The following is a 19674-nucleotide window of genomic DNA, read 5'->3' as shown; positions in this document are numbered from 1 at the left end:
ACGAAGCAACGGACATATAACTAATGGCTCAAAGGGTTGTTTTGTAAGGCAATTAAGAACCAAGTACAAGTCTCTTATTGGAGTAGATTCTCTAGTCTCTGGAAAAAGATGAATCTGTCCTCTGAGAAACTGGAGGCTGTAGGATGAGCAAACACAAAATCTTCCATGGACAAATGAAAGGCTGTAATAGCCACCAAGTGAACCTTGACAGAGCTCATAGTGAGAGTTGATGTCTTTAATTCCAAGAGTTAGTCAAGGATGGTGGAAAGAGAAGAGTGAATGGGAGAGACTTGCTGATGGGTATACAAGTGGTGTACCATACCTAAAGTCTCAGAATTTTCAGATTGGGGTGAAGTGTCTGACCAGCACGCTGAGACAACAGACAGAAATGGGTTGGAAGTCTCATTGGTAGATGAGAAGCAAGTCGAATGAGGTAAGGATACCAAACTCATCTTGGTGCAATTAAAATGACCATGGGACTTGTCTTGTTTGATTTTGTTCAGTAATGGTGTTGGTGGATATGCATAAAGAAGGCCTCTTGTCCACAAGAGGAGGAAGACATGCCCAGTGACTGAGGGTCATGCTCGAGCAAAATTTCTTGCACTTTTATGTTGATGGTAGTTGCAAAAAGGTCTACCTCTGAAATCCCCAAGTTAAGAATATGTTGCCGAGAGCTTCTGAGTCTAGATTCCATTTGTAATTTTGGGAGAAGTGCCTGCACAGGTTGTTGGCCATGCTGTTTTGAACAACTAGAAGGTAAGAAGCTGAGAGACTACCTGTCTGGCTATGCACCAATTCCACAGTTTTATCGTTTCGGCACAGAGTGAAGGAAAAACATGCCCCTCCCCGACAACCGATATAAAACATGCAGGCTATATTGTCTGTCATGATCTTGACTGAACTGATCTGCTCAGAGAAAGGAAGTGAAAGCAAGCATTGCTGGCTGTTCTCATTTCTAGAAGGTTGACGTGGAGAAACTGTTCTTGGGATGACCATTTGCCCTGAACTGAGAAGCCCCAGATGTGTCCCCCAACTGAAGGGGGAAGCATCTGATGTTGTCATGATGATAAGGGACTTCTCAATAAACTGGACTCCTGCAGTCTTTGGGAGGGTCCTTTCACCAGCTGAGCAACTGCAGAACCCACTTGGATAGACACTTGTTTGTTCAGACTGTGCTTGTTTGATATATAGACTATCCTGAGTCATCACTGAAGGTATCGAAGATGTAACCTAGCATTCTGAATTACAACAACGCATGCTGACACATGCCCCAATAGCTGAAGACAATTCCTTACTGAGGTTTCAGGGCCGAGCTGAATCCCTGAGATGAGTGTCTTTTGGGTGAGAAATCTGTTGGTAGATAGGTAAGCACTGCCTGTCACCAAATCCAGAGAAACTGCTATGAAATCTATCTGCAGCACTGGTGTCAAAGCAGACTTCTCAAGATTTAGTTGGAGGGCTAGTCTGTGGAATAACAAGATTATTCTTTCTATTGCTGACCATAGCTCTGGATAAGATTGGCCCCTGAGCAACCGAATGTTGAGGTAAGGGAAGACAATTATCTCTAAATGATGAAGGTGGTCAGCTATGACCACCATGATCTCTGAGAATATCCTTGTGGCCATGGCTGACTACAAAAATGAAGAAACCTCAGTGAACTGCAACATGAAAATTGGCATATTGACAGTCGACAGTCACAAAGCAATCCACAGAAATGAGAGAGGGGATTATAGCTGTGAGGATCACCATGCTGAATTTCTGCTGTTTCACATAGTTGTTCAGACATCTGAGATCTAATAGCTGTCTATATCCCCCATTCTTTCCTGGACCCAGAAAGTAGTTGAATAAAACCACTTTCCTCTGTGCTGAACTGGAACAAAGGCCTTACTGAAATCTAGGTAGATTAGATCTACAACATTTCCTTCATCTAAAAAATCAGTTAGCTTGTCAAAGAAGGAGATCTGGTTGGTCCTGCATGATCTACCTTTTGTAAAACCATGTTGCATTTTATCCCAATTACCGTTCACCTGTATACTTTTTCTTGTCACCACATGGCTCACTTATTGTAGTTCCTTCTTAAATGGGCTTACAGCAAGGTTTCTTTATCACTTGCAGCTTGTTCAGACCATAACAGCAAATCTGTTCACTGGCTTAAGCAACTGTGAAGATATTACGCCCACTCTACATTCTTTACACTGAATACCAAATATCATCTAGGGATCGCACCATCATGCCTTAGGTTGGCAGACAGTCATGTCTCTGTTGGACTGGGCCATGTGTGTGAAGCTATGGAAATGAGCATGGTATAAGAAACTAGATGGAATAGAACATACTCCTGCATAAATCCATATTAGTTCATCTCTTCCCACTTTGAAGAACACCTAATTACTTCTACACCCCTGAAGTGTTTTTGAATGATCACTGTTGGACCTTTATTTATTAACTTTCCCGCCTATCCCTTCCCTTCATCTTGTCTCTTTTACATTATACAGTGACATTTTTCTTTTAACTAGCAATTTCAATCACATTGTGATTAATATTTTATTGTATATTAATAAACTATCTACTATGTTGAGTGCCTCAAATAAAAATAACTATTTTTAACAATTACCTATTTTAGTTTAAAATTGGATATTGGCAAAAGCATATTAAGACATTTGAAATTGTACCATTTTACTCTTTATATTAGACAAAAGAATATTTTAGATACATCTAAAACATGCATGTTGTTCTTTGACATAGATACAAAATGAAGAGTGAAAACATTTTTTGTAATACCCTATCAAAGAATGCATCTTTTGGTGTTTACTTACATCTTTAAGGGTAATAATATTTGGATGCTGTCCATAGCGCAGTAGGATTTCAATTTCCTCTGTTGGATCTCTTTTGCTCTTGTCAATAATCTAGAAGACCAAGCAAGTTTGTAAGAATAAATATTTTCTAAACACTGAAGATAGATAGATGTTTTCATTTGTACAAATACACAACCTTCCTCACCAATGTTTACAGGGATGTTGGCTACAACCAAGACTTGGTTCCTTGAGAGGGAGAGGGAAAAATCTTTTGGAAGAATGTGGAAAAGTCTTCAGTTGGATAGGATGCTGGTGATTCTTCAGATCACACTCATTAATGTGAAGATGGCAGTAAATAATTCTTTAACCATCCACTTAATAAAACATAAAGCCCCTGACTTTGCATGCGTTACTGAATCCTGGATGGATGACATTCCTGGACTGATTTTAGTATGGTTGTCTCCAACTAGGCACTTTGGACTAGATCTACAAAGGGACTTAATTTTAGCCACCCTGTCACCCAGTGGGATCCACAGACTTGCGTTAGCTACCTACACTCCCTATACAATTCATGAGGAGAGACAGGCACCTAAGAATGGGATCCACATAACCAAGGATGTTGAGTGTGGAGCCACCTAAGTCAGTCAATAAAAATGCTGAGGAGAATGGTAGGTCCTAAGCTCACACCTCAAAGTGAGTTAGACACCTAACTTCAGGCTGCAGGGAGGTGCCTATCTCCGCTTGGGGGATTCTCAGCCATGCACCTTCTCCTAGTTAGGTGTCCAAGTTGTTCCTTGCAACAAACACCAGAGGAGGTGGTAGTACTGCTTCACCTATCCCCTGATAAGTTTTAGATCTGTGGTTAGAGCATTCACCTAGGATGTGGGAGACCCAGGTTAAATTTCTCTGCCTGATGTAGAGAAGGGATCTGAACTTGGGTTTTCCCCCTCCTACGAGAGTACTCTATCCACTGGGCTCTAGGAAATTTTGGGGTGCAGGAGGTCTCAGTCTCTCTATTGAAGCTTTAAGTTTCCATTGTATACAAATAACTGAATATACACTGACTGAGTGGTTGTTCTATAGCTCAGTGGTTAAAGCACTCTCATAGGAGGGGAGAGACCCATGTTCACATCCCTGCTCCACCTCAGGCAGAGGCAGGATTTGTATCCATGTCTCCCACATTCCAGAGTATCATCGTAACCACCCGTTTTTTGTGTGTTTAAACCTGATATGAGCATGCCTACTGGATTAAACCCCACAGGTAAGAAAGAAGGGCAGCACCTAGTTTGAGGATCATACTAGGGCTTGGAGCATGCACCCTGGCAGAAACGTAGGCCTTGTTTACAGTGGTGGCACCATGTAAGGTATGTGAAGCTACATGTGATAGTGAAAAGCAGGCTGTGTCCACATTGCATTGCATAACTACATGCAACAGTGAAAGGTTCTGACAGGGGGAAGCAGCAGGCTCACTACTGCTGGAGCCTTTTGCTGCAGCAGAGAAAACTCTGGCAGCTCCCTTCTGCCAGAGCCTTTTGCTGCAGCGGGGAAAGCAGCAGGGAGCTGCCAGAGTCTTTTCCTACTGTCTCCCCACGGCCAGAGACTTTTGCTGCAACAGGGAAAAGCTCTGCCAAAGGGAAGGTAGAGGGACACTATACTGCTTAAAAAAACCAGTAGACATAGGAAGCACTGCTGGGGGATGTAGAGAGATGTGTAGGGTATATACCCTAGCGTTCTGGTGTGGCTGTACTCTATTCACCTAAGCAGCTCCTCACCATCTACACTGCTATTTAAGTATCTAGGGGGCTTTAATAGTGGAAATTTAGGCACCTAGGGACTCTAAGCATCTACAGAGTTAGGCAGCAGCTGAGTGAGAGTTTTGAGGATCTCAGTGATGCCTTCATGTTGGACTTAGGCACCTAAACCCTTTTGTTGATCTAGCCCCAGGTGCAGCACAAGAAGATATAAGACATGTGAAACCAGAAAAGGGAAACCCCTGGGGTTTTCAGTTAAGCATCAGATGCTTATTTGAATCTATCAAAGCCTATGACATTGCCCTACACCAACCATTCCTCCTTTCACAAGCACTGTTTTCCCCTACCTTTTGTCTTCTTGGGGGGGGGGGGAGGAGCCTAATGACTTGCTACTCACATTTGGTATAATTGAAAATGTCTGATGGGTTCAGTTTTGCCATTTGCCACTGAAGAAGATAAGCCTGCTCCTCCTCATGATGCACTACTTCCTTTCCTCCCTTCCACCTGAGTTGTGAGGTTTTCCCCAATGTCTCCTCCTCCTTTTTATCTCTTATATCTTTCCTGCACGAGGTTTAGAAGTCATTGCTTCTAGCTGAATCCTTCTTTCCCCCTGCACACTCCACTGCCTTCCTTCCTCATGCTTTCTCTCTGCTTCTTGGAGAAGAGGAGCTCCAGCAGAGGCAGCAGATAGTAATAGCAACAGAGAAGGAGATGAGGCAGTCTGAACAACAGTTCCTAAGGGCTTGGAGAAGGAACAGTAGTGCAAACATTGCTCTATCCCAGCTATTCAGGACAGAGGAAACTACCTGGTAACCCAAGCACAAAAAGTCAGATCTACTCCTGATAGAGTAGACCAAATTCCCAGATAAGTTGATATTAATGAAACAGAAAGCATTTCTGGGGAAAAGCTGGGAAATGTTTTCTTTCATAATTTGAATGTGCTGAATCTGAAAATTATGTTTACCAAGCTGAATGTTGTACTCTAAGGTAAGTAAAAACAAAAAAGAACATGGCTACTGTTGCTAACTTAAAAAAATAAACAAAGTACAGGAGAGATATTAAATATCTTTCCTACTAATATCACAGAAGGTACAGCAGAACCAAAATTCAATGAAGATGTCCTGGCAGATGGTTTAATGACTGCCAGTCAGATTTGAAAACACAAGCGCGGGATATGGCACTTTCCCTTAAATGTCGATTTGAAAATGCAAAATCTGACTGGCCAAGTTTTAATGAAAAGCACAATAACAATAACTCACCATTAACTGAATACAGCTACATGCCTATCATTTGGTTCCCCGCTCATGAAGTTGATACACTGAATACTGTGGTAAAAAAATTTGCACAAGTCACATATTTTTAGTGCTGTCAAGCGATTAAAAAATGAATCGTGATTAATGGCACTGTTACACAATAGAATACCATTTATTTAAATAATTTTGGATGTTTTCTACATTTTCAAATATATTGATTTCAATTACAACAGAATACAAAGTGTACAGTGCTCACTTCATTTGATTACAAATATTTTCACTGTAAAAAACAAAATAAATCGTATTTTTCAATTCACCTAATACAAGTATTAGAGATTTCACTACATCATGAAAGCTGAACTTACAAATGTAGGATTCATATGTCCCTTCATGCTTCAACCAACCTTCCAGGAGACATGCGTCCACGTTAATGACGGGATCTACTTGATAACCATCCAAAGCAGTGTAGACTAATGCATGTTCATTTTCATCATCATGAGTCAGATGCCACCAGCAGAAAGTTGATTTTCTTTTTTGGTGGTTCAGGTTCTGTAGTTTCTGCATTGGAGTGTTGCTCTTTTAAGACTTCTGAAAGCATGCTCCACACCTCGTCCCTCTCAGATTTTGGAACTTGGCACTTCAGATTCTTAAACCTTGGGTCAAGAGCTGTAGCTATCTTTAGAAATTTCACATTGGTATCTTCTTTGCATTTTGTCAAATTTGCAGTGAAAGTATTCTTAAAACGAACAACATGTTATAGCAGTCTCGGATGATGACCCAGAACATGAAATATACGGCAGAGTGCGGGTAAAACAGAGCAGGAGACATACAATTCTCCCCCAAGGAGTTCAGTCACAAATTTAATTCATGCATTTTTTTTTAACAAGCGTCATTGGCATGGAAGCATGTCCTCTGGAACGATGGCCGAAGCATGAAGAGGCATATGAATCTTAGAGCGCATCTGGCACATAAATCTCTTGCGACGCCTGCTACAACAGCGTCATGCGAATGCCTGTTCTCACTTCCAGGTGACAATGTAATTAAGAAGTGGGCAGCGTTATCTCCCATGAAGGTAAACAAACTTATTTCTCTTAACGAATGGCTGAACAAGAAGTAGGACTGAGTGGACTTGTAGGCTCTAAAGTTTTACATTGTTTTCTTTTTTGAGTGCAGTTATGTAACAAAAAATCCTACATTTGTAAGTTGCACTTTCATGATAAAGAGATTGCACTACAGTACTTGTATGAGGTGAATTGAAAAAATATGATTTCTTTTGTTTATCATTTTTATAGTGCAAATATTTGTAATAAAAATATAAAGTGAGCACTGTACACTTTGTATTCTGTGTGGTAATTGAAATGGATATATTTGAAAATGTAGAAAAACATCCAGAATATTTAATAAATTTCAGTTGGTATGTTATTGTTTAACAGTGCAATTAATTGCAATTTTTTTAATTGCAATTAATTTTTTTAGTTAATCATGTGAATTAATTGCGATTAATCGACAGCCCTAATTATTTTCAATAGAAACATGTTGATCAAGCACTCTTCCCTGCTCTGATTGACCTAAAATGGACTGTACCAGAATGTAAAGATATCCTGATTACATGCTTAGGAGGTCTACATATATCAGTGAGCTTCCTAAAAATGTTGGGGGCAGCATACACAGGATTCTGGACTGTTGAGCATGTAGACTGAAAATGGAATTTCAGGTAGACAAATGATAGAGCATGTAATTTCTGGTAAAAATTATGCAAAAGCTACTCATGCTTACAAGATCACTCTACACGGCAGTGTGGCAACTCTTATTACCACAACTTCTGAGCCATCTATAGCAACACAACAAAAAACTCAAAGAGAAGCTCCTGGATGTTGCAAAATCTGACGCTAAGGAAGATTACAATAACCTAGTATCTATTCTGTCATCTGCAAGTTTCTGTGACAAGATGCTATCATTTGTGCTGAGCAACATGGACAACCATCCCAATTTGCAGTACTGGTGGTAGTATGTGTGTATCCTCCTCCTCTTCCCCAGAGCTCAATGAGATGGAATTTGGGAGCTTCAGCTGTATGCCTTCAAAAGAATGCTTCTGTTCTTTCACCAATATGAACACACAAATTATGATTGATGGGGATCTGTGTACTTAGCAGAAATGAACCAGCCCCCTCTGGAAGTACTTGAAGAGTTCTACAGAGGCAACTGGGTTGTGGAAGGTTCCAACCACAGATTCAATCAGGTAGACTCAAACCATTCCCAAGCATGGCTCAATGCCACTTGAAAGAAAGGAAGAGGAATTATAGGTAGAACAGGAATGGCCTCAGCACTCAGCAGATGGGCTCTCTTGTATCATCTACGTGCCCGAACTGCAGCCCAAACCAGAAAACTGTTCAGTCTTGGGCTTGATGACTAAATGAGTTGCAATGAATCCACACCAGCACAAAAGCAACATGATCATGATGATGAAAATAAAGTATTAATGACACTTCAAAGATTCAAATTATTTCACTACCAACACACTGCAAAACATTGCAACAAAGGATTTTGCTACAGAAGCAATTCAGAGGATTCTGCTGAACGCAGATACATCTGGCCAGGAGCAACTGAATAACTTTGTTCAGGAAAGGTTCATGACACCAGAGAAACTAAGTGCCCATAACAAAATACGTGACCCACTGAAAAAAACAAGGGCTCTGATGTTTTCCTTCCTCCATGCAGTTGGAAAAGCAAAGACAAGGTAGTCACAATACAAGTTGACGGTCTCATACTACAGTGCGTAATTAATGCCTATAAATGAGGAAGGATGGTGGATCTGCATAAAATATTGTGTCATGAGCTAATGCCAATTCCTCTTGCTCTTGCTGAGGTAAATGGGCATCTTAAAATTGGAAATAAGTCTGTTATGTTACTCATTTTAACCAGAGACATCCCTTGTCCTCCTGAGATAACCTGATAGTACATCCTCTCTGGTGATTGATGGCCAAGCACGTGTAATGGCACAGAGAAAACTTCTTCCATGTTCAACCTTTGGTGACCTTGCAAACATTTTTGTCAAGGCAGTTCTTTATTCTGGACAGCATTTCAGCATGATTGATGTAACTTCTGACAGGTACAGACAGGATTCTATTAAAGGAATGATATGACAGAAGTGTTCCAAAGCTTCTAAGTTAACTGGAAAAATCACTGAGGACAGATCTGTTCTACTTCCCAACCGCTGGCCAGACTTCTTGGCCTATTCCCAAAATAAGGCTGATCTGCCTTGCTTCTTCTCTGAAGAACTCCTAGCCCATGCTCTGCAAAACAACTGTCACATCTAGAGGGTTCAGAGACAACAGTATAGTTATATCATTAAATCCATTTTTGAACTCAAGCGTGTCGCACGTCAGCACAAGACTGATGTTGTTCTTCTCTTAGTGGTACATGATAACAAAATGCCTTGCAGCAAGTTGAGGATGAAGGCTGGAACATTAAAAAAAACTCAAACATTCCTGTGCATACTATTTAAGAGAAGCTTTTGCCTGTGTTTCCTCAAGCAGATATAGAAACAATATTCTCCTTCCATGTTCTGACAGGCTGTGATACTCTTTCCCATATTGCTGGCCACAGCAAGAAAACTGCTTGGACAGTATCCATGGAGAAACATGGACTTCAAAGAAACAGAGAAGGATGATCAATCAGCAGAAAAATTGATCTGCAACATGTACAATTTACCTGATGAGGAGAGCTGCAACAAGGCACAGTGATATTGTTCTCCAAGTGTCGATCACTAGAGGCATGGACCCTAACAAGCGATACATTGCGCTGCAACATCCAAAGAGCTCACTTTCAAGTGGAGTCCGGCAAACTGCAACAATGCCACACTACTCTCACCAGAGAATATGGGTTGGACCAAACACAATGGAGAACTGGTACCCAAGCTAACGTCACTGGAGCAAATCCCTGACAGCTATGCAGAAACTACTACCAGTGGATGTGTCAAAGGGTGCACATCACAATGTTGTTGCAGCAGAAATGCTGCACTGGGGCCTTTAAATGCAAGGAGTCTGTCGGCACATGTAGGAACTGTTAAATTATGTTTTTTTAAACAATGTGCAGGAAATATAGTAGCTATTTTTACTGGAATAAAAACCACAGAAAAAATACATTTCCCCCCGAATTTTAATTAAATTTTGAACTTAATTTAGAAAGTGAAATATTCAACATTCAGCTTGGTAATCATTTATTTCAGATTCAGTGCATTCAAATTATGAAAGATAATTTGTTTACCTACTTTCCCCCCCAAATGCATCTTACATCTTATTTTACAGAAAATGTATCCAGTTTATGACTAAAACCAGACTGCTGGCAAGTAAACAAATACCTCTGTTGGAATTCAAGGGTCCTTGTGAGTAACCTATATATCAGACTATATGAGTGTGAAACCAAAATAGAACCATTCAGACGTATGGACAGAATTGTTCAATAATTCTAAAAAGTAAATTGCTTCAAAATATAACAAAGATTTTAAAAAAGTTTGCCAAACTCTGTTCCTGCTTTGCCATTTACACAGATTTCCCCATTGGTAAGACAAATTTTATTGCCCTTTATTCATTATAGTAACATTTTTGAAATTTAGATCTGATACACTTAGCTTCCCTTAGTGCTTTTCAACATACATTAAAAACCTTGTTAAAATATTAATGATTTAAACCAAGGAAATGCAGAGTTGAGGTTCCCTCTGGGAAAAAAAAAAAAAAAAAAAAGCCAGTGGTACTAACCTACACAACCAGCACAGCTAGGAACAGGGATTTATGTAATCATCTATATATCTACTTTGGAACTAAAAGAAACAATTATCTAATCATTGTAATTTTTGTATATAATGCATAGGAATAATATACTTAGTAATAATGCTTAGTAATGCAGTCTCCTTGGTGTATATTCTCTCCCAGAAGCATGTATGTAATAGAGTTAGATAGGTGTTTCATGGGGAACATTTAAAAAAATAAAATAGCAACAAAACATGACATTTAATGAATATGTGACATTTGCATTCACAATTTTTTCTATTCATTTAAGAAGAAAACAATTTTCTATTTTGTTATGGTAAATAAATTTAAGCTAACATTGACCTATGAGTGTAAATTCTGAAAATATGATTTTGTTAGCAATTAAGAGTTTTTTTTAAACAGTGGTTACCTTAACTGCATATTCCATATTCGTAGCTTTATGTATACATCTCTTGCAGATAGAATAAGAACCAACCCCAATGTCTTCTTTTACTTCATATCCATCAGTAAACTGAATGCTGTTCCTGTGCAACTGCTACCAAAATATTATTATTAATTGATGATTACTTTAAAAATATTCATCATCTACATTACAAATCAATTGGAACTAGAAACATTTGTTCCCTATAGTTTTTTAAATTGATAATCTTAGGTCAAAATCTTTTCGAAATCCCATAACCATCTGTTTGAAGAAGATATATTATAAATCATATAAACCCCATCCATTTATAGCACATCATTCTATGACAAATCTACATTTGGGATTCCTGCTCTATTAATTTAAACAAATATGAAACAGAAAACAGATCAGAAGTCTTCCCATTAATCTTAATAAATACCATTTTTTCTGGTCTCATCTGCCAAAAAATGAATAAGGTAATTATTATTATTATTATTTTTTTTTTTTTGCAAGTGCAGTGCTCAGTATGAGAAATTTAGACACAGTGAATACAATCAAATTCACTGGGAATTGTAGGCATCAGTAGGAATGGAAGTAGAAGTGTCATCTGAGTCTGGGGATAAAAGGCAGAATGAGTGACTGTCAACCTGTTTTGCATGGTAAGGAAATGGCATTTTGATACAGGGAAGTAGTAGGGGAGTTTGTGCAAAGGATGCCTAACTTTAGCAGGAAGCCATCTGGGTATCCTGCAGACATGCAAAGGGGAAATAAGCACATGAAATAAGAATGAGGAAGTGGTTGAAGGGGTACAGAGGAAAGGGAGCAGAGAAGTTTTGAGAAATGTTTACAAGATGAGGAAGCAGTACAGAGAACTCCATCTGCAAGTTTGTGCAAAGAAAAGAGACCACAGCAGAAGTTGCAGAAAAACTGTTGGCGGAGATTCAGGACTGAAGGGCAATAAGCAGCATAAACTCCAAGAGACTACATGGCCCCAACTCTATTATACTCCCCACCATATTTCAGAGGGGTTTTGCTGCATAGTATGAACCCAATGTTTATCCTATAAAACAGAGGAAAATGATCTACATGCAATTTTTTTTTTTTAATAAAGACTGACTTTATAAAGAAAATGTAAAACGTTTTCAAAATGTTAATCCTGGATTATTCAGATATTTGAGCAGTCATTATGGCTCAGATGCTAAAATGCTTGCTTTTTAGGGGTCAAAACCCATGCCTGATCACACCCAACGTATAGAAGCAGTAGGTTCTGCACTGTCAAGGTGCTGTTCTTTGGATAAAATAATTTGAGGTGTATTTTTCTTGTCTTTAGTTGATGAAGTTTTCATGACACTTCACGAAGAACAACAGAGGATACACCCCAGTCTTACAGTACTATTAATATCAGTCTAATTATTATAAAGTGTTTTCAGGTATCTTGTTTACGAAAGGCATGACAAAGCTACATCTTATTTTATACAAAGGAAACTCATTTTTAAATTTGTTTTCATACATTATGTTTATTCTTAAGTAATTGCACTCACCTGAACAATTGAATGAACCCCAACTGTCTGCATTGCCTGGCTTTCATCATCTGATGCAATAGCAACGAAACTGAATCCCCGAAAAAGCTGATGTGCATTAGCACTAGGTGGAATACCAGGCGAATCTGAAAAACAGAACAAATGTCTTCAAGAAGACTTCTTGCCAATTTATTCAAAAAATCCCAAAGCAGTAAGTAATCAGAATTCCTAATATGCACTGAATAAAAATGAGCATAAAATCATAGTGTAAAATTATTTTCCAGTGTTAAAACTATAAACCGGTTTGGAGATTGTTAATTACACAAAGTATTTTTGCATCCTCATTATACAAATGCACAAGTAATGAACTGCTGTTCATATCACCTACAGGCTTATATAAAATCTTTCATATAATGTAGTCAGTCAAATCTACCCCGATAGAAGACAATTTATGAAAATTAAAATGACTGAAAGTTTCTTCTACTTTTGAATACTTAAATTACAGTTAATTATTCTCTCACCTTTTGGTGTTTTTGCTGTAAATTCAGGATCAAAATAAAATGTATCCTCCGGCCTGCCAGTTGCAGGTTTAAAAGGTGGATGAATTTCTCTTCTGTATAATTTCTAAAGAGAAGGCAGCAGTGAAAGTGAATTAAAAATAATTATAACAATTATAATTTCCTTATAAAGAAGCTCTTTTACTAAACTACTCACATTCCAGTCTATTGTGGAGAAAAAGAAATGCCTCTTAATTTCTTCAACTCCATCTGGACCTGCCCCTATTATAAAAAAAGAAAAAAGGCTGTGAATAATAGTTTATTTACTGTGAAGAACTAATAGCTGAAATAATTATTTTTGTATGAGTATTTTACCTAATCTGTTTGCAGGGTTTCGTTTGAAGAGCATTCGGAGAAGACTCTGTGCTTCAGGACTTAAAAATTGGGGCATTCCAAGTTTGGCTCTATACAACAAAAACACATTAATAGCATACACATGCTTTTAGGCAAGAATCAACTATTTACTTTTTTTCTAGTCCTTCACTCTAACCACATCAGGCAACTTAATTGATAATTTGGCTTCAGACATCAGAAACAAAATAAAGTGCTGTCAATCATGTAGACATATAATCTCAAACTTCCCTATTCCAGGAGTGTAATATTTCAAGTACTGGACCAGGAACATAAGAGGCCGAGGTAGTAGGAAGGAAAGTAGGTGTTGATGAGAAGGCTTACATTTAGTTGTTTTTTGTAGTCAACTGTTACCAGTCTATGGCAAGTAAGCCAGTCTCCTTGACAAAGAGAAAAGCAGTCTTGGGAAGAAGTCTGATCTAAGAAAATGGCCAAAATTTGGGATGCAATTTAAATATCCATGTAGTACTGCAGGCAGGAACTGCTGAGTTAGAAGACACAAGTAGGACATATCCTGAGACCATTAAAAAAACACTGAATGCTCCCCTCACGGCAAAGAGGCAGACAAGTAGGTGGTAAGAAAAAGCAGTATCTGGTATAATAGTGGATGTCTAATACCCACCACGATCAGAGTTTGGAAAGAGACCATTTGTCATGTACGTGTCTAATTCTTTTCCCCTCATTTCACCAGTTTGTCAAGTCCTGCCTCATTTTCAAAATGAAAAACTGGAATACATGACAGTAAAGGGAAAGATGTGAAGACAAATGGTATTTAGCCCTCTATTTTAGAGTCATCCTTCCTGCCCCCATGACCTCTTATGGTAATTTTCTTGACACAACACAGACCTGGGAATTTTTTTTTTTGGGGGGGGGGGGGATTTATTACCCCATTTCAAGTCAACTTATTTCTTGCATCTCTTCTTGTCCTCCTGGGTTTTTGGTTTTGACTTTTCTGTATTTTTATTTTCTCACACTATCCCAAGTTCCTCACACTACCTTTCTTCTCCCATCTAATGGTGCACACACATTTATCACATCTCAATCTCTACCCTCCTTTTTCATCAGATACTGTGGTGATGGGCATGGTGAAAGAGACTGGGATCAGTTACCTACTGTAACTATGGTTCTTCGAGATGTGATGCAGATGTGTATTCCAAATAGGTAAGTATGCGCCCTGCTCATTGGAGATTTTGCCTAGTAGTACCTGTAGAGGGGCGGTGCTTGGACCTCATGCCTTTAGCCCCTCCCCTGGCTATATGAGGCAGTGGTGCCAGACTCCTCTCAGTCCCTTTGTACCAAATGTCCAGGGGAAGACTGATGCAGAGGGGATCGAGGGTGGGTCATGGAATACATGTCTGCATCACATCTCAAAGAACCACAGATATAGTAAGTAACAGTTTCTTTTCTTTGAGTAGATGCAGATGTGTATTCCAAGTAGGTGACTAGCGAGCAGTACTTCCATCTGTAGGCGGGTTTCGGAGGTTACCGACATTAGCGTCTGCTCTGGAAGAAGCAGAGATCACGTAATGGTCCGTAAATGTATGTACAGATGACTATGTGGCCACCCTACAGATGTCTAATATGGAAATGTCATTGAGGAATGTCACCATTACCTGCGCTCTCATTGAATGTGCCCATATCTGCTGAGGCGGTGTAGCCAACACTATCTCATACGCAGTCTTGATACAAGACGTTATCCAGCTAGAGATGGTCTGCACAGAGACTGCTTGACCCTTCATGAGGTCTGCATATGATAGGAACAGGTGACACGAAGCATGAAACTGTTCAGTCCTGTTCAAAAAAAGCTAGACCAGTGGTTTTCAACCTGTGGCCCAATCAGCACAAAGCTGCAGCCCATGTGACATTCTCAGGGCCATACAGGTAGTATTGGATGCGTCCCACAATGGTAAAAAGGTTGAGAACCACTGGGCTAGACAGCGTCTATCATCTAACTTATGGAAGTGTTGTTCCTCCAGGGAGGAATGCGGCTTAGGGAAAAATACAGGCAAGTACACAGCTTGGTTCAAATGAAACAGAGACCACCTTGGATACAAGTTTCAGATGTGGCTGGAACGTAACCTTGTCCTTGGAGAACTGTAAGGAGGCCCAGCCATCAGGGCTTGTAACTCACACCCCCTCCTGGCACAGGTAATGGCTATCAAGAAGGCAGTTTTATGAGACAAGAGGGGCAGTGGTCAGGAAGCAAGGGGCTCGAATGGAGTCTCCATTAGAGCTGCTAAGACCATATTCAGGTCCCACGAGGGGACTAGCTCTTGGACTGGAGGATGCAGGGAGAGAACTCCTTTCAGAAATCTCATCGCCACTGCATTGGAGAAAGTGGATTTCCTTTAGATAGGTGGATGAAATGCCAATATTGCTGCCAAGTATACTCTGTGAGAACTGAGTGCTAATTCAAATTCGTGAAGGTGTAGCAGGTAATCCAAGATGTCCTGGATAGAACTCTCCACTGGATGGGTCCCACAGACCAAGGACCACACAGAAAACCTCTTCTACTTTGCCAAGTATGCCGTTCTAGTGGAAGGCTTCTTACTGTTAAATAGGACCTGTTGGACAGCCTCGAGCAGTGCTCTTACTCCTTGTTCAGTCATGCAGCAGCCACTCCGTAAGGTGCAGGGAGCTGATCGCTGGATGCAGAGTGCAGCCGCAGTCACGTGTGAGGTCAGGAAGGAGAAGTAGCAGCAGCATGGGAGGCTGAACTGACAGGGTGAGAACCAGCACTGCTTTGGCCATGTCAGGGCAATCAGGATAAGCCTGGTTCGATCTGCCTTGAGCTTGGTGATGACCTGGGGAATGATCAGGATAGGAGGGAATGCGTACAGCACAATCAACTGCCAGTTGCAAAGGAAAGCATCAGAGAGGGAGCCTGAGCTGAGCTCCTTCCGAGAGCAGAATAGATGACACTTCCTATTTTCCCCCATCGCAAACAGGTTGATAGTGGAGCTGTCCTTTGGATGGTTTTCACAATGTGGGGTCTCTAACTTCAGGGACCATTTATGGCTCGGAGAGAAAAACCTGACATGATCTGTGAGGCGATTCTGGACTCCTGGTAAGTGGACAGCTATCAGGGTGATGTCCTCTTTGATGTAGAATTGCACAGGTTGATTGTCTATAGGCAGAATGATCTGGAGTGGACTCTCCCTTGTTTATTCACATAGTACACCATGGCAGTATTGTCGGTGAGTATGTGAACCACTGAATGCCTGCTGCGGTCCTGGAAGGCACGTTATGTCCATTGTGGATGACCCTAAGCTCCAGCACGCTGATGTGGAGCAAGGTTTCCTGTTCCAACCACAGGCCCTGCACCCTTAAAGACTTCAGATGCGCTCCCTAATCCAGAAGAAACATGTTGGTAACTACTGACTTGGTTAAAGAAGGCTGAGTGAAGGGGACCCCTTGGCACACATTGCATAGGGACTCCCACCAGTGCAAGGACTCCAGGACTGATGGAGGAAGGAAAACCAACCTGTCCAAAGAATGCAGGGCAGGGAGGTAAGCCATCCTGAGTCACATCTGAAGAGAGCGAAGATGCAACCTGGAGAGTTGTACCACCTAGGTGCAAAAAAACACGTGGCCCAAATGCAACCGTTGTGGATGGTTGTGATTGCAAACAGAGGCATAGCTGTCAAATGGCCTGGAAGTGGTTAGTCAGCCACAGCACCATTCACTTCATGGAATCTAATAGGGCCACAATTAATTCTATTTGCTGAATGGGAGCCAAGGTCGACTTCACAGTGTTTACAATGAGTCACCAACGGTTGAGTAAACATAGTGTAGTATTCATGTGGGTGAGAACCTCCTCTCTGGAGCTGCTCTTCAGCAACCGGTTGTGGAGATAGGGGAAGATATAGATTTCCATCCTCCTGACGTACACCATGACCACCGCCATGCATTTGGTGAAGACTCAGAGAAGAAGAGGCACCAAATGGTAGAATATTTTTCTGAAAGTGGCAGTCCCCTACCATGAAGCAAAGAAACTTCCTGTGGCTCAGTAGAATGGCCACATGGAAGTAAGCATCTTGAATGTCCAGAGCAGCTAATCAGTCATTCTGAGACAAAGCAGGAAGGATAACTGATAGGAATGACCATGCGGAACCTTATGTATTTCATGAATTTGTTGAGTCATCAGAGGTCGAGGATGGGCCTCATCCCACCCTTTTATTTCGGTACCAGGAAATACTGAGAGGAGAACCTGTGACCCAGGTGTTCTCATGGAACTTCCTCCACCGCTCCGAACTCTAGCAGTGAGCAAAGAGCAGTGTCTTGGGAAACGAGTCCCTGAAAAGGTCTGGGGAAGGATTTGGGGAGGGGGCATGGAGCGAAACTGGATGGCATAGCCCAATCTGACAGTGTCTAGGACCCAGCTGTCGGAAGTAATTGAGACCCATTGTAAAAGCAGGCCAGCCTGTTTCCAAAGGAATGGGAGGATGAAGAGGAAGGATGAACAACAACAACTGGAACACCACTCTGGACCGAGTCAAAATTGGTGCTTAACAGGCGCTGAGGGAGGGTGCGCAGACCGGCCAGGCCCCAAGCTCGAATGCTTCCTCCTGTCAGAGCTATCCCTCTTCCTGGGGTAATCTCACTGTTTTAGGGGGAGGGCTGCACAAAATGATGCTGCATCCTGCATGGCTATTATTGTTACAACCTGTAGTGGCATCTCTGCCTGGGTGGAGACACCTTACGGTAGCACTTGAATCCTTAAAGGAATGCAAGGTTTCAGCAGTCTTATTCGAAAACAAGATTTGGCCACCGAAAGGGACAAGTCCTCCATCATTTGCTGGAGATCCAGCATGATCTCCGAGTTCTGTAGCCAGGCAGCCCTCCTCATAGTAATCTGAGGCCATCGCCCTGGCTGACATGTCTGCAACATCAAGGGCAGGTTGCAAAGACGTTTTAGCCACCAAGCAGCCCTCAGCGACAAATGCCTGAAATTCATCACAGGAAGCCGTAGGCAACTGTGGGCACCTGATCTGCAGCCACCAATGCACCATGAGCAGGCGATCTCACTTTTGACTTGGACAATGAGCAAGGCCTCTGAGAGCAAGGAGCTTCCCACTAAGCCCAAGGGGGCCACTGGGATGGGTAAGGCATTGGTGGCCAATAGGTGCCAGGCCCGGAGCCTCCAACCCCGCCACGGGGCACATGCCAACCCGGTAGCCGTACTAGTCTACTGATGGCCTTTAGACTTCCTCCGGCAAAGCAGAGCAAAAGGACCCTGATTCTGAGAGAGGTAGCCAACAAGCTATCCAACTCATCTGTGACACAAAGAATTGGCTCTCCCAATGTAGTCAGCACCATCAGTGCTGAAACATCAGTGCTGCAGGCAAGGTCGGCCCCGGTGCAAACACTGGTACCAGAGCACCTCGATCCCAGGGGACAGCAACAACCTTGACAGAACCATCTGCAGCGTCAATTGCGTTGGTGTGGAGGAAGAACCCTGTACTGAAAAACCTTGTACTGGTTCCAGTACAGTGTTCATACCAACCCCTAGGAGGGGGGCTTCCTGGTGCAGTGACGAAGGGCATGAGAGTTCAATGGCATGCTCCAACTGGGGTGGGGAGGGTCCATTGTGGGCACCAGCCTTGCAAAATCTTAGAACAGCAGCAAAGACAGGACTGAAAGGTAGAGTAGGTCTGCTGACATCACAGACACTGTTGGCACCGATATTATTCCTGCCAGTACTGGACTCAATAGACACCTGGAGGCTGGAACTGGAGTCGATGGTAGGAGATGTCTGCCCTCTCTAGCCTGTACCAAGGGGGGGGGGGGGGTCAGAGGAACCTGTGCCATTCCACACACCAGAGCCAACCCCTTGCCGGTCTGCACTCTTCCTAGGGCAGGCAGAAGAGTCACTCCGGGACTTGCACTGCTCACAATTGGCTTTTGAAACCTCTTCTTTAGCATCAATGACAGAAAACTACTCCTGCACCTCTCTGAAGGCCCCTGACCTGCAATGGGAGGCAGTAGCACTTTCCGAACTGGAAGGCGATCTGTGGCCTGAGAAAGGCCTCGGTACCGAGTCAGGCTTCAGGGCCTGTTCAAGCAAGTGCTGCTTGAGGGGAAGGTCTCATGCCATCTGAGTCACCTTTTTAAATGATCTACAGATTGAACAGCACAGGTGGACTTTGCCAAGGCAGAGCAAGCACCTCCTGTGGGGTCACTGTTAGGAATTGCCACTCCACATGAAGGGCAATTCTTGAATTCTGGTGAGGGCATCACCAGGGAGCACTACCACTATACTATAGTCTAAAACTTTTACT

General features: G+C 41.7%; 1 protein-coding gene across 3 annotated transcripts in view; it reads right to left on the bottom strand.

Annotated features, from left to right (window-relative positions):
- RPS6KA3 (ribosomal protein S6 kinase A3) overlaps positions 1 to 19674 on the bottom strand; it is a 128720-nt gene that overhangs the window by 19475 nt on the left and 89571 nt on the right. For 2 of the 3 annotated variants that reach the window (XM_054006407.1, XM_054006425.1), the window contains 6 exons: positions 13358 to 13446; positions 13200 to 13264; positions 13007 to 13109; positions 12507 to 12631; positions 10975 to 11100; positions 2814 to 2903 (listed from right to left, as the gene is read on the bottom strand). In XM_054006407.1, coding sequence (XP_053862382.1) covers positions 2814 to 2903; positions 10975 to 11100; positions 12507 to 12631; positions 13007 to 13109; positions 13200 to 13264; positions 13358 to 13446 — 598 coding nt within the window. The remainder of the gene's footprint in view (positions 1 to 2813; positions 2904 to 10974; positions 11101 to 12506; positions 12632 to 13006; positions 13110 to 13199; positions 13265 to 13357; positions 13447 to 19674) is intronic. The other variant, XM_054006417.1, reaches the window with a different exon arrangement.

This window comes from Malaclemys terrapin, chromosome 1, assembly GCF_027887155.1.
Source record: "Malaclemys terrapin pileata isolate rMalTer1 chromosome 1, rMalTer1.hap1, whole genome shotgun sequence".
Taxonomy (NCBI): Eukaryota; Metazoa; Chordata; order Testudines; family Emydidae; genus Malaclemys; species Malaclemys terrapin.
This window is presented reverse-complemented; position numbering and strand designations above follow the sequence as displayed.